Source organism: Drosophila sechellia, chromosome 3L, assembly GCF_004382195.2.
Source record: "Drosophila sechellia strain sech25 chromosome 3L, ASM438219v1, whole genome shotgun sequence".
NCBI classification, from domain to species: Eukaryota; Metazoa; Arthropoda; class Insecta; order Diptera; family Drosophilidae; genus Drosophila; species Drosophila sechellia.
Genome location: NC_045951.1, coordinates 7,763,265 through 7,790,808, shown reverse-complemented (window position 1 = coordinate 7,790,808; position 27,544 = coordinate 7,763,265). Strand labels below are relative to the sequence as shown.

General features: G+C 40.8%; 4 protein-coding genes across 16 annotated transcripts; 2 read left to right on the top strand and 2 right to left on the bottom strand.

Moving 5' to 3' along the window:
* Positions 1-1,449: 1,449 nt before the first annotated feature.
* LOC6604792 (proline-rich receptor-like protein kinase PERK2) lies at positions 1,450-4,834 on the bottom strand. The gene is made up of 3 exons (XM_002029607.2): positions 3,745-4,834; positions 2,596-2,866; positions 1,450-2,358 (listed from the first exon to the last, which is right to left on the bottom strand). The coding sequence occupies exons 1-3, from the start codon at positions 4,662-4,664 to the stop codon at positions 1,978-1,980; spliced, it is 1,572 nt and encodes a 523-aa protein (XP_002029643.1). The 5' UTR covers positions 4,665-4,834; the 3' UTR covers positions 1,450-1,977.
* Positions 4,835-6,765: 1,931 nt separating this feature from the next.
* Positions 6,766-7,372, top strand: LOC116801113. Its single transcript, XM_032718807.1, has 2 exons — positions 6,766-7,036; positions 7,091-7,372. Exons 1-2 carry the CDS (start codon positions 6,799-6,801, stop codon positions 7,339-7,341), a joined length of 489 nt encoding a protein of 162 aa, XP_032574698.1. The 5' UTR covers positions 6,766-6,798; the 3' UTR covers positions 7,342-7,372.
* Positions 7,373-15,713: 8,341 nt separating this feature from the next.
* LOC6604791 (signal recognition particle 9 kDa protein) lies at positions 15,714-16,579 on the bottom strand. The gene is made up of 2 exons (XM_002029606.2): positions 16,361-16,579; positions 15,714-16,295 (listed from the first exon to the last, which is right to left on the bottom strand). The coding sequence occupies exons 1-2, from the start codon at positions 16,499-16,501 to the stop codon at positions 16,203-16,205; spliced, it is 234 nt and encodes a 77-aa protein (XP_002029642.1). The 5' UTR covers positions 16,502-16,579; the 3' UTR covers positions 15,714-16,202.
* Positions 16,580-16,888: 309 nt separating this feature from the next.
* LOC6604790 (JNK-interacting protein 3) lies at positions 16,889-27,199 on the top strand. 13 transcript variants are annotated; one of them, XR_004361930.1, is made up of 17 exons: positions 16,889-17,606; positions 19,221-19,241; positions 19,787-20,023; positions 20,090-20,245; positions 20,315-20,720; positions 20,879-20,983; positions 21,231-21,266; positions 21,766-21,783; positions 22,269-22,326; positions 22,405-22,583; positions 22,649-22,871; positions 22,938-24,548; positions 24,611-24,831; positions 24,902-25,102; positions 25,197-25,257; positions 25,432-25,523; positions 26,153-26,239. XR_004361930.1 is itself a non-coding variant. In XM_032720122.1 (16 exons), exons 1-16 carry the CDS (start codon positions 17,505-17,507, stop codon positions 26,154-26,156), a joined length of 3,639 nt encoding a protein of 1,212 aa, XP_032576013.1. In that variant the 5' UTR covers positions 16,889-17,504; the 3' UTR covers positions 26,157-26,241. The 13 variants fall into 13 exon arrangements, 9 of the variants coding, with proteins under 9 accessions (XP_032576013.1, XP_032576009.1, XP_002029641.2 ...); XR_004361931.1 differs by having other exon boundaries at positions 25,432-25,519; positions 26,153-26,237; XR_004361932.1 differs by lacking the exon at positions 19,221-19,241.
* Positions 27,200-27,544: the final 345 nt, after the last annotated feature.

The following is a 27,544-nucleotide window of genomic DNA, read 5'->3' as shown; positions in this document are numbered from 1 at the left end:
TACGATTAACCCACTGTACCACACATATGTACCCTTCTATAGAAATTAGTGCTCCACTCATTTACTCAGACAAGAATGCGCTACGTGTTTAGGGGCAAGCTGAGGAACGAAATGAATTTTTATTAGCCCATCAGAAAACAAGAAACTGCTGCATAATAACAACAGCAACAGATCAAACAACCAATAATAACAATAAAAAGCATACTTCAAGGCAAACCAACAGCGTCGATAAAACCCGTAAAGTCCGTCGTGTGCGAGAGTCTATGAAATACTTGAGAATTACGTGATAAAGTGGACGGACGAGTTCTCTTCATCAGAATGGAAGTGGAAATGAAAATGGTACTGGGTATGGAAAGTGGCTGGAACAATACCAAGTGAGTCCACACTTTATGTCATATTCAATGAGCAGGATCCTAAGAATGGTATGTATAGTAATTAAGGTACTAAATCATATAATATTTGATTGCTTGATAAAAAGATTCTAAAGAAATTTACATTAACTATTTCCTTGATAAGATCAACATATATATAAATATAATATTTTATATTTTATGTAAATACTTATCAATCACTTCAGTAGCAAATTCAAGCGGTTATCAAAAACTTGTATTGTATTGTATTGTATTCCTACCTATTGTATGGTATTCCCTGATAATAACATTTTATATGACTCTTATTCTGCCGGAAATCGAAGCTCACCATGTTTTTTTCAATTTGCCACACTCGCATGCCAAAAAAAATAAATAATTAAACCAAATCGATATCAACAAGCCAAGAAACTAAGAAGTGCTTTCGTTGTTCGCCTGAAGTTGGCTACATTTTAATTAGCGAAATAATTTTGAAGTGATACTATAAATTTAGTCATAATTATTGTCTCAGCAATTAACTTGATTATCTGCGCACATTTTGATTTATTTGCTGCGATAGGCATTATCAATAGCAAGGGCGAGAAATTGAGTAGAATTTTGATTGGTAGTATACGAATATGTGGCTAATAGCTCTTTCTTTATGGTCGTCGTGTATTTATAAATTTGAGCCACAGACAGCTCTCAAAGCCAGCCAGATTAGATATTTGCTAGAATATATATAAATTATATTTATTTCTACTTTTTACGTTGGGATATTTTCCAGTGTTTCAATACATTTTTCTGGCAATCGTAATCATTGCTTTGCTTTTTATGGCATAAATTAGTTTATGGTTTTAGTTATATTATCAGAAATTCTTAGAGTTCTTTTGAATTAAGTGGAATAGTCTACAAGTCAATAGTGTAGATTTCCATTTAATTTAAACTTTTTTTTAATTAGTTGTTATAAGTGTAGTCATATCTTACCTTGTGTTCCTTCATTTATCCCAATTATAAAAATTTTTTAGCTTTTATTTTTAGTGATTTATTTTTTCCAATTTTGATTTCGAAAATAAAATCGAGAAAATTAACTAATTCAATCGCAATGCGTTATTATACATTTTATATTTGTTATTTTTCTCAATGGCTCTTGTTGTTTCCGTTAATATTAAATACTACAATTACATAATTACAACTATTTACACAAATTACACAAGCAAATTGCAAATTACCAACTAAACTAATCGCATTTAATGTAATTTATTTACTTAAGCATTACTCATTTAGTTTAGATTTATGTTTACTTTGTTATTTATGTTCGTGTTCATATTTAGATTTATGTTTATGTACATAAAAGAGCTAAAGAGAGGGGGTGATGAATTTAATTTATAATTCTTTTTTACATATACACACATATATCACACAGTGACCAGTTGTTGTGGCACAAAAATAAAAATAATAATGCGAAATCACAGTGCAAAAAACCCAAAAAAGATTTCGACCGATTGCGCGAATGAAACTGGGGGCAAGAATACAGGGTGTCTCGTTTGGATGGTGGGACGGCGGTTTGATCGCGGCATGACTAGATTGGAGACCACTCCTCCAGATCCAACAGATCCTGCGGCTGCTCCTCCTAACTGGCGGCACTGGGCGTCTGTTGCTGCTGCTGCTGGTTGGCCTTTGCCCGCTCCTTGGCCTCCTGCTGCGCCTTCTTGGAGCGCTTCCACTTCATCCGACGATTCTGGAACCAGATCTTCACCTGCGTCTCGGACAGCATCAGACCGCTGGCCACCTCGAATCGTTTGGGCCGACTCAGATACTTGTTCTGCTTGAATTGCTTTTCCAGCTCGAGGAGCTGCTGCGATGTAAAGGCGGTTCGTGGTCTCCTGGTCTTGCCCAGAATCGCATGATGCGGATAGGCGGCCAGTTCGGGAATTCGATGGTGCAGCATTCCGGCGCGGGCCAGGAACTCGAATTGCAGCTGTGACGGCATGAAATTATGACCCATGGGTATCTGCAATGATAAATAAGGAAAATAAGATTATTAATCTATGAGTTATTTTAGATTCAAATGATATAAATGATAGTATATATATGTAATAATATAATAATATAATATATATATTATTATAATATATAATAATATAATATATATATACTATAATAATTGTAATATATGATGATATTAATAAATTTCTTATTAAACCAAATAACTACTTGTAATATTGAAATTTATTTAATTTTATCTTACCGGAATGGGTTTCCCTGAGGGATCCAAAGGTCTGTGGAAGGCTGATCCACCCTGGGCCAGCAGCTGGTAGGGATGTCCGCCCGCGTAGAGCGGGAAATCCTGGGGTCTGATGGGACTGTGGGGTGGTATTGGCTTCTTGAACTCGTCGTGGAAGTCGGACATGCGCATGGACAGATGCTGGGGATGCAGTGCACCGTGGGGCTGCTGCTGATCCTCACAACCGGGACTGATAGGCGGACTGGAGCGGTGCGACGAAGTGGGCGACTCCGATCTGCAAATAAAAAATTGTGGGAAAAAACTTAATGGGGCACCCTTTATTGCGAATTATCTAACCAATCGATGACAATCAAAATTACGCGACACATTTTGAAAACAATTAAAAATTACCGCCGCCCTCCCTCTAATTTGTTTGCTTCGTTGTACACAATTCGCACTTCAAATTAGCCACTCACACACTTGTGACGGCAGACACATGGCGTATACGTAATCTCTGCGGCTGATGACCAAATTGGAATTGACCAATTGAAGACTTTTTTCCTTGCCATGCTTTCGAGTGCCAACAAAGCTGCTTTGGAGCTTCGCTGGGGCTTCGCTTTGGCTTTCAGTATGGTTTTTACCAAGTGCCACGGTTTTGTTTGGTAGCCAGCCAAGGGATTTGCACAAGAAGTTCAGGGATTTTTGGTAAGAGCTGCATTTTTATACGAATCGTTTTTCAATTCTGGGTATTAGAAAGCAAAGTAATGCAAATGAGTAATAATATGGGGCAAGTGTTTGTATTGGGGAAAAATTGTATAATTTAACCCAAAGCTATTGGTATTACTTTGTAACAAGTGACTAATTAAGTTATCAGGACAGATAGTATAGACAATGAAATGAATAGTTTTCAGTTCAGTTTCCTAACCAATTGAAATGTACTATGTGTGTTAATTAATTATTTAAAGATATTAAATCATAGTGATAATAAACAAGTTACCTTTCCTGACAAATTTTTAAAAACATGTTATAGTGTAAAGTTTTTAGTAATAAATTTTATCTATTTTTTGATCACTCAGAATAAGTTTTTCAAACCTTATTAATATGATTTTTTCTTCAAAACCCCTTACAGATGTTCTTAATAGTTATACACCCATCCCAAATTTCTTTACTCACCTTGACATGCCGTCGGGACTAGGTGAGTCGTACTCCCTGGAGTCCCGTATGCGCTGCAGTGCCTCCTGCTCGCTGATGCCGCCGGCGGCCGAAGCAGCCGCCTGAGCAGCTGCCGCCGCATTGGAAGCGGTCACGAAGGCATGATTAAGTTCCGCCTGATCGCGGGCATAGTGCAGGGCGGCCAGACGATCATCCACAATGATAGGCTGTGGCTCACCAGACTGATGTTGGCTCTTGGCCAGCAGGGCATCGATGCAGAAGGATTTTTTGGGCTGACTTTGGGCGGGTGGCAGGAGTGTGGTTGTGGCCATGGTGGCTCCACTGTGGCTCAGGTGATTGGCAGCGGGCTGCGGTGAGACGGGCGGTGGTGCAGCTGCTCCAGATGGCACACCTGGTGGATTTGCCGGTAGCATAAGAGGCAGTCGTGGCAGGGGATAGGCGCCCAGGGCGGGATGTGGATGTGGCACGTGATGCGGTGGCGGGAAACCCTCCACATAGAGACGAGGATGCGGCGGCGGTGGATGTGAATGTGGCGGACCAGTGCCCACGGGCATGGGAGCCACTAGCAGAGGCATCTGTGAACTCTGACCACTCTCCGTTTGGCTGCTATCCTGTGCACCACCGGGACTCAAGGCCGGCGTATAGGTGCTAACTGGTGATCCTGTGGTGGCCGCCGAATGCGTGGGACTGGCTGCTGGCGGACTGGGTGTTATCTGGGATCTGGGCGAGAGTGTGGATTGATTGCTGCCCTGATCGTAGTCCTGGGCAGGTGGCGAAGATCGCTGATGACTGCGCTTATGGTGCAGACTGCTGCTGTGGTGCTGAATGTGGCTAAGTAGCAATTGCGACGGCATTGAGGTGCTACTGCTGGCGGTCAGCGGCGGTGGAGGCGGCTGTTGCGACACTTGGGCACTGGACATGCTTCACTCGGTTCACCAAAGTTCAGTTTCTATACTCTATCGAATATGTATATTCTCAAAATTTCCAAACACTTTCCAACACGTTTCGAAATCGACGATTTTACGAACACGCGTGCGAACGCGAGCTGTGATTTCCTGCGAAGCGAACTCGACGAGCGCTCATTAACGACTGTGCGCTGCTGGTAGCCAAACGTGGTATCATATACGCGATACGGAATGCCAGTGAGAAGCAGCAACGGTGGTGCAATCAGTACCGCTCTGCTCCTCTCTCTCGCTCTCTGGAAACCCGCTTTCAAGATGGAGTATCTGGCAGTAAGCACTGAAGCGCGACAGAGACAGCCTGATGGCATGGGGCGTGGCTAAGTGGCTGAAAATGTCCATCGAAGGGGCGTGGCTTTGGAGAGAAAGAGAGGCCAGGGACAGAGGGGGGTGAGCATGGGAGCAGCAAATTTCATATAAATTGTTGGAAAAACGAGGCTATAATTGCCATCATTATGGAGTGTTGAGCAACTAGCAAGTTCAGCAGGCAAAAGACGAAAGAATCTTCATAATCAACTTGAGTGGGGAGTGGAGAGTGGAAAGTGGGAGTGCTCGGAGGCTCAAAAGGTCCTTAATGGCTGCCAAAGGGAGTGGTGGTATGGAGGGAGGGCAATAGGTTATAGGAAGTCTGGCAGATGATTAGGCCAGCAATTAAGGCACTCGACGAGCAGCGATCCACGCACACACTTCAAAACGGCCAAAAGGCAGCTTTAAGCCCGGCCAGAAATCAATAATCTCGATAACAATAAACGTCTCGTGCTTCATGGCGCTTTTATAACTCGGTTGGCAGTTCGGCGCTACCGCCGTAATGCCCCTATAATGCATTTTCTTTACGACCCACGCTCAGCCAGATGAGACGATTTTAATGTTCCCCTGATGGATTACTAAGTGGACATGAATGGCGGCCAAGTGGCTCAGAGTTAAGAAGATGGCGTGTGGCTATAAATGGATTGAATGCGACAGCAAAGGACATCAAATTGTATGGAAGTCTATGGAATACATTAACATAGGCTATCTTACGATTTGAGATACAATCGATTTTCACCTTGATAACTTGATATTGGGCAGATTAAATAGGCGGATTTCTCTTAACTACTTTAATCTAATATTAAAGATAAACATATTTTTCTAATTTCCAATTTTAATCCTCAATTCCTGCCCAAAACTACAACTTTCCTGGCAGAAAGACAAAGAAGTTGAAAAGGCGCAGACCTTAGAATCCAAATAAATAGAACCCATAATATGTGGTACATACATACATACATATATGTATAATGCAATGTCCAGACAGGAAAAGAGTTAAGTGAGTCCAGGGAATGGGGCAAACTGTTCGCTAACAAGAAACGTGCCAAAGTGTATTTTCCTTGCCCACGTACAAAAATGAAGCCCGAACTCACTCCCAATTTTCCGGAAAACCCAAACTCAAGCCGAAAATGTTTTCCCAACAACTAACTCAAAATTAGTGCGATGTCTGCAATGACGACTGATTGCTGTTGTTTCAATCGCCCCGCGAACCCTCCTCCAAGTTTCTATCTATCTGGTTCTTATTTTATTTTCATTATACCATATTTATCTACTCATCCACGTGCAGTTAACTAACATTTATGGGTGGTGGCCGAGGGGGGCGGAAACCTGGAACATGACCTGGCAATGGTCCAGCCTCGTTTGTTCTGGCCCCCAAGTATGATTTGTGTTATTCCGGAATAGTTTATTTTATATAACAACACAAACAAAGAGCGAGTCGAAGGGTGAAGAGATGGGATTGGGGGCTTTGGTTGGTTCGAAGGTGGGGGGATTTTATGTGGAAAGTGTGGGGTTTTGGATTGGTTTTCGGTTTTTAGTCCTCATTTTGTTTATCTGATTTCATTTTGATTTTAGGGGAAATGGTTGCGTAAATATGCAATTAGAGCTAAAATGTTGTAAAAGGAAGCGTTATGGGTAAACTTGATTTAAGTAAGCTACAGTGCTAATTGGAAATATTATAAATTCGTTTGATTCCAAAAACTTAATTTTTCAAATTTTCACTTTTTAGTTATATAAAAAATTTTTACGATCCCAGCAGTCCTTGAGGAAACACACACATTTGGTATCCGATATGTTTGGAGAACTTTTTTGGATTATAGCCGCTTATACTACCACCGTCCACAGTTTCTATGAAAAAATGCTATGTGCGAATTGTTCGAAGATAAACCGGGATTGCGATGTTACGACAACCGGATGGAGTTGTGAATTCGAAGTTGATGCCCTGAAGTTGGATCCCCATGTAAATTCGTCCAAATTACCGCCATTTCTACAGACTTGCCTGCCAGCCGGAATGGGTTTTTTAATAGAAAGTGAGTAGCTTAGCCATAATACTTTCATATTAGCTACAAGTTGCCAACTTAAAGGGCCAATACTCGGGTATTGCTGTTTCTGGTCACCGGAAATGGGATGCCAAAAGCTCAAAAGAAAAGGTGCAGATATTGAGAATAATGTACGTTGTCATATGTGCAGTCGGACGATTTGGTCATCGTTGATGGAAAACAAGACATGTCCCTGCGGAAAATGGTTTATAGACGCAGAAGACAAGGCCACTAATCATAAGATATCAAATTTAATAGTGTTATCGACATTAATATGCACATTACTATTTTTGTAAGCCAAATAAATATTGAAATTAATTTTTTTAATCACGAAACACAAAATACGGGGAACAGCCAATCAAAATAAATATTTTTTTCAATGGAAATTCAAATTGATAAACCCTTTCTTAGTTCCAAAAATACTTCCATAAATTTGCAGTAGCAACCCCATAAATTCTGTTTTGGATCAATGATAAATTTTCTGACATATTAGGCTAATCAGGCGTTAAATTTGCCAGCAAATATCACTAATAGAAATCACCAATAAAAATAAATCGTCACATATGCTCCTGCAATTTAGCTGATGCGGTCAGCATATAGAACTGAAAGAGAGGGATGAACCGAGTATGAAAGAGATGGGTAGCACATGTCCTGAACCTGCCATTTCTCCCTTTTCGTCGTGTTAATTCAGCCGATAAGTGAACAATAATGCCAGAAAATTTCAACAGATTTCCAGCGCCTTAGTTAGCTAAGTAAACATAAGTTGCAAGGTTGGCAAAAAGGGATGAAGGCGGAGGGTTGATTGAGTTGACTTTGGCACTTGTTTTCTATCCCCCTATACAGATACATCAAAAAGGGCAAAGACTTTTCAAAACATTTTTTAAACAATAACCGCAAAAAAGTGAAAAACAAACCAAGGCACCCTTCATCATTATCATCATCAGTGGATCTGCTCATTAATCACAACATCACAACCGCACCCAAGTGAATTGCAGTTGATAATTGAGCAAATATTGATGTGCAAATAATTGGCATTAAATTGCGTTATCAATAAATAATTTTTACATTTCAGCAGCTACAAAGATACACAGATACGGATACTTCGTCCAGTTGTATCTACAAGGTGGCTGCCATTCCAATTGGCTGGCTCATTATGTTGACAGAGTTGTGGGCACAGCGAGTTCACTATACAAATGTAAATGTGTGAATGCAAATTATTACTGCACTTTGATATTTATTATTTGCATTTTTTCCACCCACCCACAACTTGGCTTGGTTTTGTATGGATTTTCTTCTTTTCGTGCAATGTTTTAAACAAACCCAGACGGGTCATCGTTGCCTGACCCCAATGATTACTAAATGATGGCCACATTTTCTAAGGAGGTCAATTAAAATGTTTACTTTTCGATTGCAAATTGAATGTTTCCCAACTAATTTACAGACTCGTAGAACTCAACTGCTGATTTTTCAATATTTTCATTCGTTTTATCATGCTGAACGAAACAAACACGTCATTGTAAATCAAGTGAAATAAATATTTTATAATATGGCGATGTAAAAAGTAAATTTGATTTATTTACACACAATTTTTAATGGCATTTTCGCATTGAGAAAATGACTTTTAAATGACTGCGAGTCCAGGAAGGAGCCCAACCCAAAAACTCCGCCCCAAATACCACTGATAAAGTTTATAATTGAGTTGTGTTTTTTCATTAAGTGCGCGAATTGATTTGCTTTTGTTATTGGCTCGCCAACGAAGCAAACTTATTAAAAACTGATAAACTCATTTCAGTTTTTCCCTTCCTCGTATTTCATTATTATTTTTAATTGATATATATAAACCGTCAGAATTATGGGAATCATTAATGAGATAATACCGCCACCTGATAATCCTTGGTGTGGGGCTAAGAGAGGAAATTGTTTACTGAACGATTGCAAATTATTATTTTCATTAGGCCACGTTAGAATACAATTTAGTTTCCGCTCGGCAAAGATTAGCGCTTTAAGGTTTTAGGGCCGTTTGATAACAATCAATGATTTTTGGTCATCATAAATGTTGCTGATAGTGCTGATGAAAATAAGATTTAAAGAGGTACAAAAGGTAGGGAGGTATTTTTGAATGAACTTACTTTCCGGTTTCTAAGTATGTTCTTTTGTTAATTATTTAGAAATTCTTAAGATATAAGTTCTCGTGAGTAGTCTTTTTAAGTACTTCTAAAAACATATTTCTATTTAGAAATTAAAAAGTTCCTATACATGTGCAAAAACCCTTGCTAAACGATGGCAGTTTAAGTTTATCTCAGTAATCACGCAATCTTAAAGCAACATGAACGCGATATTTTTATCTGTATCTGTATCTATATCTTGTGTATATGTTTATAGCTTCTGTATCTGCATTGGACTGCCTCATTAGCCACAGCGCAAACAAATTTCCAAGCCGTTGCAGACCGAAAACCAGAGCCAAAACCGAAACCAAAACCCAACCAAGTCGAGGTGTTTAGAGTGGAGTGGATTGGAGTGGAATGGGTGCTTCTGTTTGCACACAGTTGAGATACATTTAGCTGCCGTTGCGACATCGCAGTTTTTTAACCTCTGCAGGGAGTACTTCCTGATATGTATATATGTATGAACGTATGTACACATATGTATATAAATATGGGACCATATAGTGAGTGCGATGAAGCGCCAGACGATTGGAAGCGAAAGGTAAACGTGCACTTTCCGATAAGAAGGACGCACGAAAATCGCATTTTGATTTGTGCTCCTTATTTGATCAGATACTCGGGCTGAGATACAGATACACGGCACTGCTGTTTGCCTGCCAGTTTGTAATTGTTTGCATAAGTGCATTCAATTGCCAGATAATGATGGCTCCTCTGCCATCCTGCATACAATATCAATTCATTTGTATTTATAAAATATACGGATATATATATTTTTTTCATTTTCGGCCTATTTGCCTTACCTTTTTTTTGGTCTTGTTTGCGGCCACATAATTTACTATCTCCGCTTATCAATTCATATTTTATTTGTTCTCTTTCTCCGGTGATTTTCTTGAGGGTTTAAAAGACCCTTCTTCGTACTTCAGTTTTAATTTCTGCGCTGACGTCTATTATGATGGATTAATTTTCAATTATGAAAGAGTGTTCGAAATGAAAGGAATCAATTCGTTTCGAATCGCTTATCTCAGCTGCCTTCAATTTCGGACTTTCTTATCTGGCCGCTGCTCATATATCGCTAATAATCAATTTTCAATTAATTCAAAATACCTTATCAGACGTCGCGCCCTCCGCACTTTTGCTACCCCTGATATTTATGAAGATGGTAAAATTATAAAAATTTGTTTAAAGCCGCTTAAATGGTCGTCACATCACTCGAAAAGTTAAGAATTTGAAGTTTGGAAGAAGTGTCGTAATCTAATCGCTGACGGCGCAGCGATTTAATTTATATAATCAACTTGTTTTCATAATTAAAAATATTAAAATTGTTTATTGAACACACACACAATCGAACTGATAGCGACCATTGGCCCATTTGATTGGATTGGACGCCTCTGCCTCCTTAGCGCTTAAATTGGCCTAATTGAAATTGCATTGAAATTGATTGATTTGCCCCATAAACGTTTGACAAAATATCAAAGTTTCTTTCTTTCACACTGAAACCCACTCACTCACTTCTTCACCCTTTCCTAATCGATTTATTCGGTCTGGTTGATTTGTGGTAATAAAAACAGGCCATTCCTGCCCATATGACAGCTCAATGGGCCAAAGGCTTCCAGCAGGGGTGTTGTAAATCATTTAAACCGAATCCGCCTGCCAATTGTGAATTTAATTCAAATGCGTCAGAAGGGTTCAATTAATCTGGAGAGGTGTAATTGGAGCAATAGATTGCCAAACTTGAGACCGTCTGGGGCGAAAATTTCGAAGCTATTGAGATGATTAGCTGTTGTAAATATTATGTACTGAAGAATGGCAATTACTTGTGAATTTTTTTAGACCAAAAAGTGAAGAATAAAAAAATATGTCATTTTTATTTCTCATTCGATGTAAAGCATCCCCAATCACTCCACTCATTCCAAAATGTCGCGTAGTCATCGAAAATATTCGATTGCCCTTACACATTCCCACGTTCCTAATTAGCCGCTTGGCCATAGACAAATGGTCAAAAGCAATGCAATGCAAACTGGGCAAATATGAAAAGTTTTTCAAAAACATTTAGCAAAGTCAATAAATCGCCGGAGATCCGGACTTAAATGAATAAGAGGCGCCGCGGGACAAACGACCAACGTATTAATCTCCATTAAAAGGGAATTTCTGTGAATTTATGATGGCGCCACCTAGCTTTCAAGATGTCTGTGCCACACCCCCCTCTCAACGCATCGACTACCTTACTTACGCATTGCGTATTTAACATTTTGCCAAAAACGAAATAATTCGAAAGTAAACAAATATGCCAAAAAAAAGCAGACGATTGTATACCTTGGTATGCCCCTCCCTCAGATTCGCCCCTCCCCGAAAACCATCAGCGTCTTCGTCGGCGAGCCGAGTAAACATTTTAAGCTGCCAGCCCGAAAAACGCTAATGGGTAAACACAGATGCGGTTAAAGAGACGCCGGAGTCTTGAACTTTGCGGAGGAGTCTTGAAAACGCGATTTAAAGCGCGAAAATCCTTCAGAAACGGGTATGAAAATGATCATTTCCGGTAACTAACTAACGGTTAAATTGAATTTAGGTTTCCGGTGGATTGTAAAACTGTAACTGACTGTTAAAGCAAGTTAAGGTAACTGCCCTCGCAAACTTTTTGTTGGAATTCGAAAGTCAAGATTAACTTAAAGTGGTCATACTTTGCAATACCCATTATCTTTCGATCAGCTAGCTAATAAATTTAATTGATTTAGGGAGGAAACATTTAAACGTGGGTTAGCGCGGATAACCTGACCCGCCTGGAGTCACGGAAATAGCCACTTGAACCGGCAAATCTCTCGATTAGCTGGTGTAATCAACCAAATTGGTGGCTTAATCGAGAGTTGCCAAGTGCGAATGGGCCCGAAGACGAGGCAGTGGTACTTTTGATTTATCAATAATTTGATTTCTGACTGAGTTCAAACCGAGCTGCCTCCATTTATGGCGACCTTATCAAGATGTATTAAGCTCTAATCATAGACGTTGATTTACCAGGCCAAAGGCAGACCCAGTTCGCGCACCCAACCCTATAAATAAGCCATTACCAAGCCCATCGTATATTAGTAATAACAATTGCCATTATCAACTGTTTTGAAATCGCCCTCTCGCACCTTTGCTATATGTTTGATTTGTGCACCCCGATAAGTTGGAATCGTGTGGTGATATTGTTAGTATGTGGTTGTTATGGAGAGGCCCATGACAAATCTCCGGGTCCCAAAAACTTGAGTGGCCAATTGCTTCCGTATCTGAACGAAACTCATATTTTGTCATCGATTCCGGGGCACTGCGAAATTTCTGGCTAACTCCTTGTGATTCAATTATAATGAAAGTGATATAATTTGAGCACTTAGTTTCTTATAGACATGCTGTCACCTCTTCAACTTGATTGTGGCCTTTTGATGATTATGATATATTCCGAATTGACGTAGGTTCAGTTCTTCCGGTTTGGACAACGCATACTTTTATGCCACCTACAGATACATTTAACTGGAAAACTTTGTTGTAGTGATAATGAAATCATGGGTGTAATTATGAATTGTTTGCGTGTAATAATTATGAATCAAAAGTTCTATGAGTGCGTCAAGCTAAACTGAAAAATTACTTGCAATTTATGGCCCAACTTCCTTAATGAGCAAGGAAAAGTGATTCAATTATTGATAAAGTAGAAAGTGGAGTGTATTTTTTGCAATTCGTTTTTTGTGTTTATTTTTTATCAAAGCTAACATACCTTTTGGGAAGGGTATGCCAAACAAAATGGAGTCGAAGCGGCTTCTTTTGGAGTCGTTCAAAGTGATTTCCCTTCACCTGCAACACCTTCAAAGCCTCCATAGGCACTCACCTCAGTGCGCTGCACAGGTGAACATAACTCACCACTTGATTTATGCAAATAAGCCACGTTTAATTATGACCATTAGCCACTGTTGAGCGGCTACCGTTTTGAGTCAATAGAGCGGCCCAAGGGGGCGGAAAAGGGGTGGCAAGTAGCTTTTAGTCGGTTTGCGTTTCAATTTCGCTTTGTTGTGAACAAACTCCGACCCCCCCCCTCCCTTGGGGAAGGGGTAAAGGGGGAGATGGTGGGGCATGGGGGCTGTGAGACAATGATACCTGCCTTTAATGAGTTTTTTATTGACCCAAGCTATTGACCGAGTTATAAGACGAAGCGGCTGAAATGTGTGACTAATATAAAAGGGAATTCGCGGGCTAAATCGATTTAACCCATTCCAATGGAAAAAACAATAATAATATAGATATCCTATAGATAAAGATAAAGACAGATATAGATATTATTAATATTTAATAACCGAGAGAACATTTATATAAAAAAATAGTTTAAGTTAATGTTTAGGTTCCAAGAAGCTGGCTATACAAATTTTTCTAATGTAGAAAAACTTTTGGTAGGGGAGTAGTTATCATTATGATATATAACTTAAGATCAAACTCCTCGCTTCGAAAGAGCATCCATATCTATATAGCTTTACTTGTAGTCTTAGAGAAAATCCTCAACATGCGCTGGTTTTAGATTGTGCAACAAATCGCTGGTCTTAATTTACAACTAATTGTCATATGACCAACTAGTTATGGCAATCAAGCGGACTTCGTTATATGGCCGTGCCGTTCCGATACTATAGAAAACCATATATATATTATATATTAAATCAGAGGGATTGCCATGGCGGTCTGACCATGGCGATAGAGTCAACTGTGGGCCGTCTAATTGCATGCTAACTGTACTTAAATATCTTTATAATTGACGCCACAGTGGGTGTCGTAAAAAGCACGTACCGCCCTGGTCCGCGTAATACTAGTAGGTCTATTTGAGAAGGCCTTACCGCTCGGAGACATCGACTCCCCCAATCAGACCCGCAACCCCCGCCGAGTGGACCCCACATCCCAACCACCCGCAATAAAAAGGTATTTATGTTATTTGTCAAGTTTATCGCAACAGTTTGAGAAGGGCGGGCGGCCAAGAATCGCTGGGGCCTAATTAAACCATGGGCTTTATCGTCTTGTAAAGATCGAAATTATTGCCACCGTTCCCGTTGCTGCTATGCTTCCAGTTTACGACAACTAATTGTCGACCCCCATTTTCCAACACCAGTAGCAGGCACCCCAACAATCGCCCATCTATATAAAATATATGTTTTTCCAATGCACATATATGTATGTACTGGGTATATATGAAAGCGTTACAGATTGCTCGTTGTGGTTTCTGTCTTTTGATTTGATAACTGCAACTTGTGGGGCTGCCTATAAAATTTATGGGGTTTTTATTGCACTTGCAAGCCCCTTGGAAGGATTGGAAATGGAGGTATGTATGTATAGCCACTATTATATTAGAACCCATTTATGAAGCAATACTTGCACACCGTTAAAATAATTCTATTAGTAATTTTAAAAAAGGATATTCATATTTTTAAATCATATATTATGATGAAACCATCTCAAATTTATACCCTTTCCTTTCTCCAACGCATTTCCAACGCATAAAGTGATTGTGATTGCAATGCAATGCGCTGGGCAAACAAAAAATCGAGTAAAGCCCAAAGCGGGGCAAACACAAACATCCGATGGGTTGGGCAGAGGATCGCCAGCGATCTCCGCCAGCCAATGTCATCATCTGCGTCTCCTCCAAACAGAAGCCAAATGAGCTTGTCGTGGAGCTATGCATATTGCTGCCGGAAACTGACGGTTTCTTCAATCGAATGGCCAGAATGGCCAAGTGAGATGGAGTCCGCTTGAGCTGCAACTGTAGGGTTGGTGGATGGCTGATCAAAAGGTCCGCTCGAGCGGATCTCTGTGGGTCAAGCAAACGCTTCGACTTAATCCAAAGTGGCTACTGAGTTGCCTCCCGTTCGACAGGTATGTGAATAGATCCCACCTCAAACGGAGTGCATTCTGCATTCTCAGCAAACACTTGTGGGCTACCGATCGTCCAGTGTCCCAATGTCCGAGTGTCCAATTGTCCAATCCAGTGGCCAGCGGTTCCAGTCGTTCCATCAATCTTTTGCGGCGGGCTGCTGTCAATCTCCTGCGGCAAATAAACTCGAGTGCCTCTCGCAGGCAAATAACCAATATTTGCTCTCGGATTATTAAGTGAGCCAGCATCCCATTCCGCTGTCCATTTCCAGTTCCCATCGGTGGTTCCTCTGTGCCTCCTCCTGCTTTCAGGTGGCTTGTTAACTGTTTGCTCGGGCTGTTTAATCGCTTTAATGGTTAGGCAATTAAGAGTTCTTCTGAAAACGTCTCCAAATGCCAACTACTCCCTCTTCTTGTGCTGGAAATATTATTAAATTCTTTTGATGTGCTCCGAAAGAAATTACATCCATTTCAGGTAACGTGAGTAATACTATAAATATTGTTTTATGTGAAAAATATGAATAGTTTTTTTGCATTACCTATAACCTATTACCTTCTAAATGTATATAAAATGGGTTTTATAAACCAAATAACCAAATTAATAATAAAAACATTAAAAGATTGCTTAGTCTCGTTGCATATTTCAGTTCTCCCTTGATTTATTTCATGCTGATCGTTTCATGGAAATGTGTTGAACGATCAATTGACTCTTACAATAAATACAAAACCGTATGGTTAACTTTATGAAAAACATTTTGCACCGCCGCCGCTAACTGCAGATGGGGATTTGCACCACCAGAAGAGTATAATGATGATGATGATTCCATCCGCAGTTCATTCGCAACGTGTACAGAGCAGACATTTATGAAATGTCGTTTAAAAGCAGGCTAAATGCAGCAGCTACTCTGATCGCCACATTCGAATGTCAAGAACTCGGCGGCTTTTTTGGCGCTTAAAAACTAAATTCAATGCGGGTGTTGATGGCACACACGCACACACCTGCTCCGCGCGAAGCAACAACAACACTTGTGGCCGATTCACATGCTCATGCATGATCTTTGTTGTTGTTCCTGGGCAGAAGTGTCGCCGTGGCCAAAAAGTTTCTGTTTTTCTGCGTTCTATTCCTTGGACGCCATGTGTCCCACCAAGTTGTTGGTGAACTTCTCGATTTTTCTCAGATCCGGCATGTTCTCCGCTTTGTACTGCACACACTGTGGTTTAATGAAGTACAAATTTAAAAATGTGTTTTGCACTGATAATGGAATTGGGTGCAAACCTTAACGTTGTCCGTCATTTTTAGCAAAATGTGGCCCTTGGAGTGCACGTATTTCATGGTAAGTCGACAGTTCTGTGGATTGGCCAAGTACATGTTCTCGACGGCAATCTCGAAATCATCCCAGTTCTTAACAAAAACCATTTTTTATTTATACAAATGGAAATCCACGCGAAATTATTAAAAACAACACCAGCAACTGGACGGCGTGACGTTGAAGCTATCGAAAAAATACCAAACCAACAAGCCAAACTTTTCGATAACGATAGGCTCAACAGCTGGAAGTCCCATTGTGAATGGCTTAGTATTTTATCAAATATTTGTTGACGGTTTTTCAATCAAGTGCCTTAAAACCTTGCTAAATTTAAGCTTTGCAAATTCGTAAAATTTTAGAAATAAATATGATTCATTTTAGTAAGATACGATGTAATAATTTGCCAAACATTACTTAAGTGCGACCGTAAAACACATAGTTAAAAATACCACTTCGTCACTGCTAGGTGATTGGTATTTTCCGGGTAACACAGTCACACCCACACGCACACATCGTAGCTGCGCTGCAAAGTGTTTCAATATTTATTGCAAAAATGGTGTGAAAAACCACTGATTCGCTTAAATTTAGTGCTCAATCGTAAGCAACGGATGGCCGCGAAGGCGTGGGCAGTGAAATTCGCGAGTAAGATTGCTGAAAATACAGCGAAAAGCAAACGCGAAAAACGATGAAATCTAGTCAATCAAATATTGTGAATGGATGGGAAAGAGAAGAAAGAGGGGCGCAAAACGAAAACGCAAATAAAAAGTGACACGCAGAAGCCAGCTAAAGTGCAGTTTATTCAAATATAATAGATATTTGTTAAAAATATAAATATAATCTCACAAATCATCGAAAAGTCAAGTGTCTGTGTGTGGTGTGTGCGTGTGAGTGGGAGTCTCTCTTTCTCTCTCCCTCTTTTCTCCCCCATCTACCTTGTTGTTGTTCTGGTGGGGTTGAAAAGCCATTGCCTGCATAACGGTTAACGCGTGACGTACGACCCATCAACAGCAGTCAAGTGCAGCACCCTACCGCCCCTCCCCCACTCTAAAGAGAAGAGAGCACACCTCCTTTATAAAGAGAGGGATCCTCCGATCCACCCAAACGCCATTCATCATGATGGACAACGATGATGCACTGCTCAACAATGGAGGACCACAGTCCGGTGCTGAAACCGTCTACGGCACCGAGGACAACAACATGGTCATGTCGGAGAAGGTACACAAAAGCCTCTTTCATCTTGTTCTACTGATAAGTAACCAGATCACTCGGAGTGGGAATAGTATAAGCTCACCGTTTAAGGCCATTTTTAAACTTAAGGTTTTTTTCTTGACAAAGTTTCAATAGCAGTCCATTGATAGTTTTATAGCCAGGAATATTCACTGTGATACCATTGACTAATTTATACTATTCACTGAATCATACGGGCGTTTCTGATTCTCCCTTAAAATTGATAACGCACAATGAGTAGGTTTAATCTGTTCTGGGTCTCTGCTCCTTACCATCCACATTCAGACCCACTCGTATCGTACAAGTAACACAAACACGAGATAATGAGGCTATAAAAGTGTTCCAAGCGGAAATACAATCGCAGGAATATGCCTTCTTTGAACATCATTCTTGCTCTCTTCGTATTTCATTCTCGTTTATATACCCTTAATTATGTAAAAACGCAGCCAACAATTGTTTATTATGCATCAGCTGACGTCTGTGGTCATTGACATTAAAGTCGGCGAAAAATAGCAGCCAAAAATGGGTAGAAAAAGAGAGTTAGAGAGCAAAAGAAGAGTAAGAAGCCGGGGACCAGAAATCAATAAAGTCAGTCAGTTGGCCCTCAAATTTTATGACCGCCTCACGCAATATTCTGCAGAGAAAGAAATACCATGTTATTAATTTTGTTAAACATTTCTTATCTGATAAGAAATTCTAGAACATAAAACACAATAATTATAGTTTTGGTGTTTTTAAGTAACGGCATTTAACCATAAAATATATTTATTTTTTCAAAATCAGTTAAATAAAATAATATAAGACCACAATAAAAGCTTATCGATTTTTATAGCCCTAAACTCCATATATATATAGTATATTGTATACCCCAACTGCCCCATCTGCAGTCTTGTTTATTTTTAATTTTCACCCCAATTCCCCGATTGATTTTGCACTTTATCAGCTTCGCTAGCTTTAATCGGTCTATGCAAATCAAATCAGGGGGGCCCCCTCGCAATTTCGCACTAATATAAGTGTTATTTCGCTATCCTCACCCCGAAATGAGCTCATCAGGTTCCCCAATTCATGGTTCTTGGCGCACATGGGCGGCTGATAAGCTACCTGTTAATTGAGTAATGAGTTCAAATAGTCACTTTCAAGCGGGAAGCATTGCTGACACGCCGATAAAAACTTGTTTTTTAGCCCAACGAGCGCAGAAACCATTTGTGAAACAAGTCTTACCAAAAATGTTTGAATACTTAAGCTAGTTGGCCTTTTCGGTATGCCCAACCTTGGGCGTTTGACGGGTTTTTATTAGAGAATTACCGTCTCTTTCAATGTAAATGCCAAGAAATGCCGTGTAAAACCTAAAAACTAAATTTAACTCCAATTAAAATCATTTTTACCGTCCAATCGCATGGTTGTTTTTCTGGTATTTTTTTATTTTATTATCTTATTTAACACATTTATCGTAAATAATTTTGCACCACACTCACTCATTCATCATGCACTTATTCATAAGACGGGTTTTATTTGCACATTTTTCATTTAATCAATTTGTTGAAAATTTTGTTTTTTATGTGTCCTTTACACCATTTTTTTGTTCTTTTCTTTCTCTTTCAGAATGAACAGGTTGTCAGCATCGTGAGTTATCAAAATTTTTCGTTTGTGGTCTATTTATTTTCTCTCCTATAATCTTTTTTTTTGTTACACACATCTCGATACGTAAATGCACGATATATACATAATTGTTTAAACCATTTAGTTGAGTACCATTTTGCACGCTTTGCATTTGTTTTTAACTAACAATTAAAAGCTGAGAAGGTGTCAACCTTAACCTTTCTCGGTTCTATAATTTGCCGGAAATAATCGAGTTTCTTTACTTTGTTTTATAACCAAATGCATGCGTTTTTCATTCACATAAACTGCGGCCACAAACCGCAATTATGTTAAACGATTTAATGAAGTCATTAATTGGATGTTTCTTACTATCTCTACTTGATACTCTGTTTGTGTGATTATGTTGCTTCTTCAGTAAATAAAACCCTCTATGAAAGTGAAAAAGCCTAGAAAAATTATATATAGGTTTCTACGGTTTTTGTCCCACCTCTACTAATCAATTGCACTTTGTTGTCCCTTTGATGCGCCAAAAACGAAGCACAAATCAAATGATGCAATTACTCTTCCAGGTCCAACAACTGGCGGGCAGTATTTATCAGGAATTCGAGCGGATGATCAATCGCTATGACGAGGATGTGGTGAAGAACCTGATGCCGCTGCTCGTGAACGTGCTGGAGTGCCTGGATGCCTCCTATCGCATCAATCAGGAGCAGGACGTGGAGGTGGAGCTGCTGCGTGAGGACAACGAGCAGCTGGTGACACAATATGAGCGGGAAAAGAGCGCCCGCAAGCAGTCCGAACAGAAGGTGAGCGAATTGGTTGGAGCCTAATCAAGTCATTGGCTTAAATTCAATAAAATTATATGCCACCAGCTATTGGAAGCCGAGGATCTGGCCGAGCAGGAGAACAAGGAGCTAGCCACGCGCCTGGAATCGGTGGAGAGCATTGTGCGAATGCTGGAACTGAAGCACAAGAACAGTCTGGAGCACGCCAGTCGTTTGGAAGAGCGGGAAACGGATCTCAAGAAGGTGAACCCCAATAATTTAAAACCATAGTACAGACATTAAATGTTTTGCTTGTGTATCTAACCAACTTAGGAATATAACAAACTGCACGAGCGGTACACAGAGTTGTTCAAGAACCATGTGGACTACATGGAGCGCACCAAGATGCTGATGGGCTCAACGCACTCCCAAATGAGCACCGCCTCCGAACGCATGGATGTGAGCCGAGCGAGACTGAATCCCGTGGCTCGCAGCTCGGGACCCGTTTCCTATGGCTTCGCCTCGCTGGAGAATTCGGTGATGCTGGACACGGAGACTATTTGCAGTGTGGGCAGCCAGTCGGATGACTCTGGTCCGCCCTCGCTGCAGAACGAGCTGGACAATCTCAGTGGGACGGTGGAGCGTGGAGCTGTCACCGATGCATTGCAGCAGCAGAACCAGGCCACCTCGCCCCAGAGTCCCGACAGCAGTCCCGTTGTGCCAAATGTGCCCACAAATGGTAGGTATAGTTGGTGTTTTAAGAATAACTACCGTCTGCTTACTACTCATCCGCTGACCGTACTAATTTTTCCTCTCTTCTTTTGATTTTTGTGTTAACTCAACTAAATACAAAACACCGAAACTCCGAACAACCCAATCCAAACTCCCATACCCCAGTTGGTCGCTCGACTACCAAAAAGGAGCAGCGGTCGGACAACAATCTCTACCAAGAGCTGTCCTTCCAGGACAACGAGGAGAGTGAAGAGAATGAGATTGTCACAGGTGAGACGTTCGGCAAATGTTATTGGGACTACTCTATTGCACCATAAATGTTGTTAATCAAACGGGGATGGGTATGAGGATACTAAAAGCGTGAAGTTTTCAACTCCAACCCAAGTTAATCCAGCTGTACTAATTGCCAATATCCCGTTTCTTCCTTTTTGATTTGCCTGCCCGTGCAATAAACACCGCCCAACACGACATTGCTATACGTTCGTGGAACTATACTCCTTGTGGCCGAACCCTTTAGGCAGCTGGGTCCATCCTGGAGAGTATGCGTCCTCAGGTAGGTACCACTCAAGCACTCAAGACCATCAACCACAGCAGCAAGAGCAAAGACAAGTACAAGAAACTCAGCCACAAGCGCCATATAATTCGTACATATATGGATTCATCTATATAACCTGTAAATACATCAAATATCATGCGAGATTCGACTGAAAAATCTGTTAAAAAAAGAAAAGACAAAAGATTTTAGGATCTTCACTAGCTGCGTATTGTGTGTGTATTCCCTTGTGATATCTGTTGGAAATTATATGCTCGAAAGTGTGTCAGCCTGCTAAAGAGCATTAGCAAATTAGAAACATTTATTCAAATTTAGAAAAAGCAAATAAAATTTTATAACATCAACTCTAATTAAATTTCTCTTTCTTTTATGCCGAATTCTACTTGCCCAAATCCAAACCATTTCGTTTCCTCCCACAACACAAATATCAAATTCCTCTCGCAATTACTAAACACACTTCACACAACAACTATATTTGCATTGTACTGATCCTTTGAAGCTAACGACAACTATTTTGGTAAGTCTAAAGTGCGCTGCAAACATCGACATATCTATCCATAATGTAGTTCCCAGTAGAATTAATTCATTACCCTCCCTTACTCTCGTAAGTAGATATTCCCCAAAATCGCTGAACATTTGAAAAAATGTATCTTTACTTTATTTTTGGTGCTTGGATGGACTTGAAACATCCTCCTTCGTTTGGATTTTGCCATATCATTTGGTTTTAGCTTCTCCATTAGTTTGGTAGTTTTTAGTTTATTTCTTGATATGGTTCTGGATTTTTCTTCCTATGTTAAGGAATGCAATATGTGGAGGTTGCCATCATCTGACCATTGATTCTCACTTGTTTGCTTTCATTTATTTCACTTGTAACATATATTTGTAATTTCATTACTTACACTTGAGTTTCACTTGAACTTCCCAAACGCTTTTACACTTGTTTTGTCAATAAAAACCTATACAAATTGCCAATTATTGATTAAGCTCTCAAACATTTTTCAGGCATGGGCAAGGAGGTTGAAAATCTTATCATGGAAAACAATGAGCTGCTGGCCACCAAGTGAGTGTCACTAATGATGTCCCCAATAGGGAATCAATTTCGTAGAAACCAATTATAACCATTTTCCACATCCTACAGAAATGCGCTCAATATTGTCAAGGATGATTTAATTGTCAAAGTGGATGAGCTCACTGGGGAAGTCGAAATCGTGCGCGAGGAGCTCAATGCCATGCAGCAATCGAGGACCAAGTTGAGGCAGCGCATCAGTGAGCTGGAGGATGAGCTGAAGAAGGCCAAAGAGCAGGTCAAGCAGCAAAGTATGTTCTACCAAATGTAGGGAATGTTTCCGTGTAATAACTACGTCATTTATGTCTCATTTTAGACACTGAGCAAGAGGAGAATGATGTGCCGCTGGCACAGCGCAAGAGATTCACCCGTGTGGAAATGGCCATGGTGCTAATGGAGCGTAATCAGTACAAGGAGCGTTTAATGGAGCTGCAGGAGGCAGTGCGTCTTACAGAAATACTCCGCGCCTCTCGTACCGTAGATAGTTTAGACAGAAAGTCCAAGCAGAGCATTTGGAAGTACTTTAGTAATCTTTTTACGTAAGTGTATTAGCAAAACTCCCAGAATGCCCTATATTAACTTGTTAACCTTTCACCCCCTGACAGCCCCTCCAACCGCCCAACGGAACGCGTTGCGGACGGTCTCGGAGGGGGGCCGATGTTTCGTCACACCGGCGGAGGAAGCCCTGCCCACAGCCATGGATCCCCTAGCCGAGGAAGTGGAGGTGGCGACAATCGCCTGGCCCTAACCAGCGGCCAGCCGCCCGTGCATCCGGCCAGCGCTGGTCTTGCCAACGCACTCATTATGCCGAAAGACTATGCCGAGGAGGGCAGTTCCGAGAGGATAAGTGCAAGGAGGCGGGAACAGTACCGCCAACTACGAGCCCATGTCCAAAAGGAGGATGGGCGGCTGCATGCCTACGGTTGGAGTCTGCCGATTAACAAGGCCAGCCAGGAGGCGAATCCCAACCGGCATTCAGGAGGTGTACCGGTACCCGTATATTGTAATCCCCTGGCGGAGGCATCGCCCCACATGAAGGTGTTTTGTGCGGCAGGCGTTAACCTACACGGCGGCTTCACAAAGAATGGGCAATCACTGATACCTGCCAACTCACCATATGCTCCAAAATCTTCGCTCAAGATAGCTGAGATAACCAGTCCCACGGCGGATCAGAGCATGGAGGCTTTGGACAGGCAGATGGCGAGGGTCAGCCTGGAGACGCTGGAGCCCGAGACGCAACTCAGTTCGTTCGTTTGGATATGCACAAGCACACATGCTGCCAGCACAGTCAGTGTGGTAGATGCCAATCAATCGGCCACTGTGCTCGATGCCTTTCCCATTTGCGCGTCGCATTTGCTTTGCATTGCCTCCGTGCAAGGAGCGATGGAGAGCGACTACGCCTTGCTGGAGCAATCGGAAGTGGTCAAGGCGGGCGAGATGCTGCAGCGACCGGGCGAGGGTCCTGAGCTATTGGGCAAAGTGGAGTTTGTGCGAGTGAAACCAAAGTCGGACGATGAGCAAAACAGCAATGCGAAACAACAGCAGGAGGAGGAGGAGGCGAAGGAAGCCACAGAGAAATCCAACGAGCAGCTGCCGGCTGTGAGTGCCGAAGAGCCACTTGGCAATGTGGAGGCCATTAAAATACGCCAGCCACTGCCAGGAGCTCCCCAGCGATTGTCCACAGATGGCAACCAGACTAACAACAACAATAACAGCAGCAGCAATCTATTGTTTGCCACCAAATCGCTGAACCCCATACTGGAGACCAAGGATCGTGATGAACCGGCAATGAGCTCTGTAGGTCCCACAATGTGGCTGGGCGCCCAGGATGGCTGGCTGTACGTCCACAGCAGCGTGGGAAGGTGGCACGAGTGCCTGCACCGAGTTCTCCTGCCGGATGCTGTGCTAGCGATTGTACACGTAGAGGCGAGGGTCGTTGTGGCGCTGGCCAATGCCCAACTGGCTGTGTTCCGCCGCCAGACAGACGGCCAATGGGATCTGAATAGCTATCACCTGGTAACGCTTGGTGATCGCAACCATTCGATACGTTGCCTCTGTGTGGCTGGCGAGCGCATTTGGGCCGCTCACCGCAACAAGATCTTCATCGTGGACCCCGTATCGCTCAACATTGTGCATTCGCTGGACGCGCATCCGCGAAAGGAGAGCCAGGTGCGTCAGATGGCGGCCACGGGAGCTGGTGTCTGGGTATCGATCAGGTGTGTAACTTCACCTTTCATGTTTGAGTGCTTCTAACTAAATGGCTTTCAATTCATTTAAGACTCGACTCCACGCTGCGGCTGTACAACACGCACACGTTCGAGCACAAGCAAGACGTGGACATTGAGCCGTACGTGTCCAAGATGCTCGGCACCGGCAAGCTGGGCTTTAGCTTCGTCCGCATCACCGCCCTAATGGTGTCCTGCAATCGGCTGTGGATCGGCACCAGTAACGGCGTGATCATCTCAGTGCCGCTAGCCGAAGTTCAGCCCAAGTCATCATGTAAGTCATGTAAAACGTTTTGTCTTAGACCCTACGGAGCTAATTACTTGTATATTGTTTCCTTTGACAGCCGATCCCCATGGTCAGATGCCGCTCTGTTGCATGGCCAACGCTCAACTTTCCTTCCACGGCCACCGGGATGCGGTCAAATTCTTCGTATCGGTGCCCATGCTGCAGCAGCCCAATCTCAATGGTGGACTGACCTTCACCAACAAGAGACCCGATATGCTGGTCATGTGCGGCGGCGAGGGCTATATCGATTTTCGCATAAGTAAGTGGCCACCAACGAGTCCGCCGGATGAAACGGATTGGGCAGCGAAGCTCTGAGCCGTGTATAACCATTCCATATTCCATCCCATCTGCAGGACATGATAAGTTTGATGCTAGTGATAATGCAGCGCACTTGATAGTTTGGAAAGTCGATACGTAAGCTTTTATTTCTTTTTGATTTTGATTGCATTGCTTCTTTTAGTTTTCTTTATTTTGTTAAATGCTTAGTTTTTGATTATTTAATTTTTTGTGTCCTTACCTAATTTGTTTTCTTTTGATTTGTTTTGCCTTCAATGCGATTTAATTGTGCGATTTCTGCCCCACACCTAGAACGTTCAATCTGTAGCAGGATGGTGGGTCCAACAAGTGGATTGCAGCATTTCTCTCAGCCGTGACCTGAACTGAACTAGCCCACAAAGCAGGTTTACGCAAGTCCCCATTTTAATTTAATTTATGTTTTTCCGTACTGTTCCAATCGGCACCAGTTTTACTGCCCTTGCAGTGCGTTTCACGGCTAAAAGACTGATTTTTTAAATGGTCTTTCGGTTCTGAAGCATTATACATATATCTAAGGTCTAGCACATGAAAATATTTTTCGCACAAAAACCATGCACCACAAATTAATCTATTGGTGTACCGTGTCCCTTGTCCAAAACATTATCTATAGTCCCCATATTTTTGTGTTCAGGGTTGGCTACTTGTAGAAATCCTATAAAATACTCTTAAATCGGGTATATGAATCATTTTAAAGTATTTTATATTTTCTTAACAATATAATTTAATTAATTTGATTTATATTAATATTGAAATGTACTCTTATTTCCAAAAGACTTGTGTACAAACTATAAACAACCTGTGCGAAGTTCACCAAAATGCTTACTAAAACTTGAAATTAAAGACTGTGGTCTGTATAAACTTTGTAAATGATTGAAGTCTAGTAATATAGCCTTTACTCTGGCATTGCAGCACTAATTCATCTTTCACATAGGATATTTTTGTGCACAGCAGCTGAAACTTTAATAACTAATGCAAATGAATGGACTCTTTACAGATGATAACGACATGGAAAACAGTATTCAACTGGAACCAAACCAAACGATCGAGAATCGAGGCGATAAGAGTTACTTGATCGTGTGGCACGTTAGTCAGCGTTAAAACCGATGCTTTGGTCTAAGTGCAAATGAATATTAATAGCAGTTATATGAATGCAAACGTGTATTATCTTATAATTCGATGTGCGACTACACAACTGCAGGCTAGCGAAAGGATTACCTTAAACTTTAGTATTTATCTAACTAACCTACCTTAAAAACTACCACGATGACAAAATGGGTTCTATAAAATAATTTAGTTAAACAATTTTTAAATTTGAGCCGTGAGGCTGCTCCAATTGATTCTTATAGCTTCAGTTAAACCAAAAAGGAAAACCTGCAAATTTATTTGTCAGTGATAGCCAGCTAAATATTTCAAAGTATATACAAATATACATATATATATACTACTATATATATTTAAAATAGAGTGTAATAAGATTGAAATTTGTAAATTTTATGCGCTCTCCTGGCAGCAAGTTATGTATTTTGCATAGACACGACAACACCACATTTACTTTTAAATATAGATATATCTAAATCAGATATAAGAAAGTGCGCCTTGTCAAGCGCGTGAATCAGCGTGATTCTTTGTCCAAATATGTAGTAGAATCTTAATTTCATGTATCTATATTTTTATTTTTATTTTACTGTAAAGTGCGATCATGATGAGCAATTTATATTTAGTTATTTTGTTAAATAATTTTAAACGTTAGCTAAAAATTTTAAACCTTTACTTTGATTGTTATTCATTTGTTTCGTAAGCCTATGTTTAGTAATAAAACAAATCTGACCAAAATTCATGCTTTTCCATCACATACAAAATTACATCGCTGCTATTGTGAAAGATAATTCTTATGGCGCATATTCAGTGATATTTTCTGTTTAGCAATGGCGTGACATGAAAAACGAAAGTTAATATATTATTCATACGTATTAGCTTTGGCTTGACTTGTAAAAGCAAATCATAATAACAAAAAATAAATTTAAAAAAATGTCGAAAATTATTTACTGTAAATAAAGACTCATAAAATAGCAAAAGCATTCAAGTTATTATAGAACAAATATTACAGCGTTATTTTGGTAAGTGTTATTAAATACTTAACTCGGTTTTTTTAAAAAACGATTCATGAAACAAATTTTATTTTTAATTTGGTATTTTGGTTTTCAAACTGTTCATTTAAAAGCGGCCGCTAAAAATTGAAAATTTCAAAGCCCGAAATACCGGATCTTAAATACCTACTTTAACGTATTTTCACTAGTTGGGCGCACTGGACTTCAAAATAGGGGAGCCCCATAAAAAAGCTTATATACATACATACATCTTATCTTGTTAAAGTGCGGATTCATAA

Excerpts from the sequence above, each read along its gene's own strand:
- LOC6604791 (XM_002029606.2), bottom strand. The coding sequence starts at position 16,501 with ATGGTTTTTGTTAAGAACTGGGATGATTTCGAGATTGCCGTCGAGAAC. Across the intron at positions 16,296-16,360 it reads AAATGACGGACAACGTTAAG|TGTGTGCAGTACAAAGCGGA; the intron begins GTTTGCACCCAA and ends ATTAAACCACAG.
- LOC6604792 (XM_002029607.2), bottom strand. The coding sequence starts at position 4,664 with ATGTCCAGTGCCCAAGTGTCGCAACAGCCGCCTCCACCGCCGCTGACC. Across the intron at positions 2,867-3,744 it reads AGTCCCGACGGCATGTCAAG|ATCGGAGTCGCCCACTTCGT; the intron begins GTGAGTAAAGAA and ends TTTTATTTGCAG. Across the intron at positions 2,359-2,595 it reads CCTCAGGGAAACCCATTCCG|ATACCCATGGGTCATAATTT; the intron begins GTAAGATAAAAT and ends TTATCATTGCAG.
- LOC116801113 (XM_032718807.1), top strand. The coding sequence starts at position 6,799 with ATGTTTGGAGAACTTTTTTGGATTATAGCCGCTTATACTACCACCGTC. Across the intron at positions 7,037-7,090 it reads AATGGGTTTTTTAATAGAAA|GGCCAATACTCGGGTATTGC; the intron begins GTGAGTAGCTTA and ends GCCAACTTAAAG.
- LOC6604790 (XM_002029605.2), top strand. The coding sequence starts at position 17,505 with ATGATGGACAACGATGATGCACTGCTCAACAATGGAGGACCACAGTCC. Across the intron at positions 17,607-19,220 it reads ACATGGTCATGTCGGAGAAG|AATGAACAGGTTGTCAGCAT; the intron begins GTACACAAAAGC and ends TTTCTCTTTCAG. Across the intron at positions 24,832-24,901 it reads AGTTCAGCCCAAGTCATCAT|CCGATCCCCATGGTCAGATG; the intron begins GTAAGTCATGTA and ends TTCCTTTGACAG.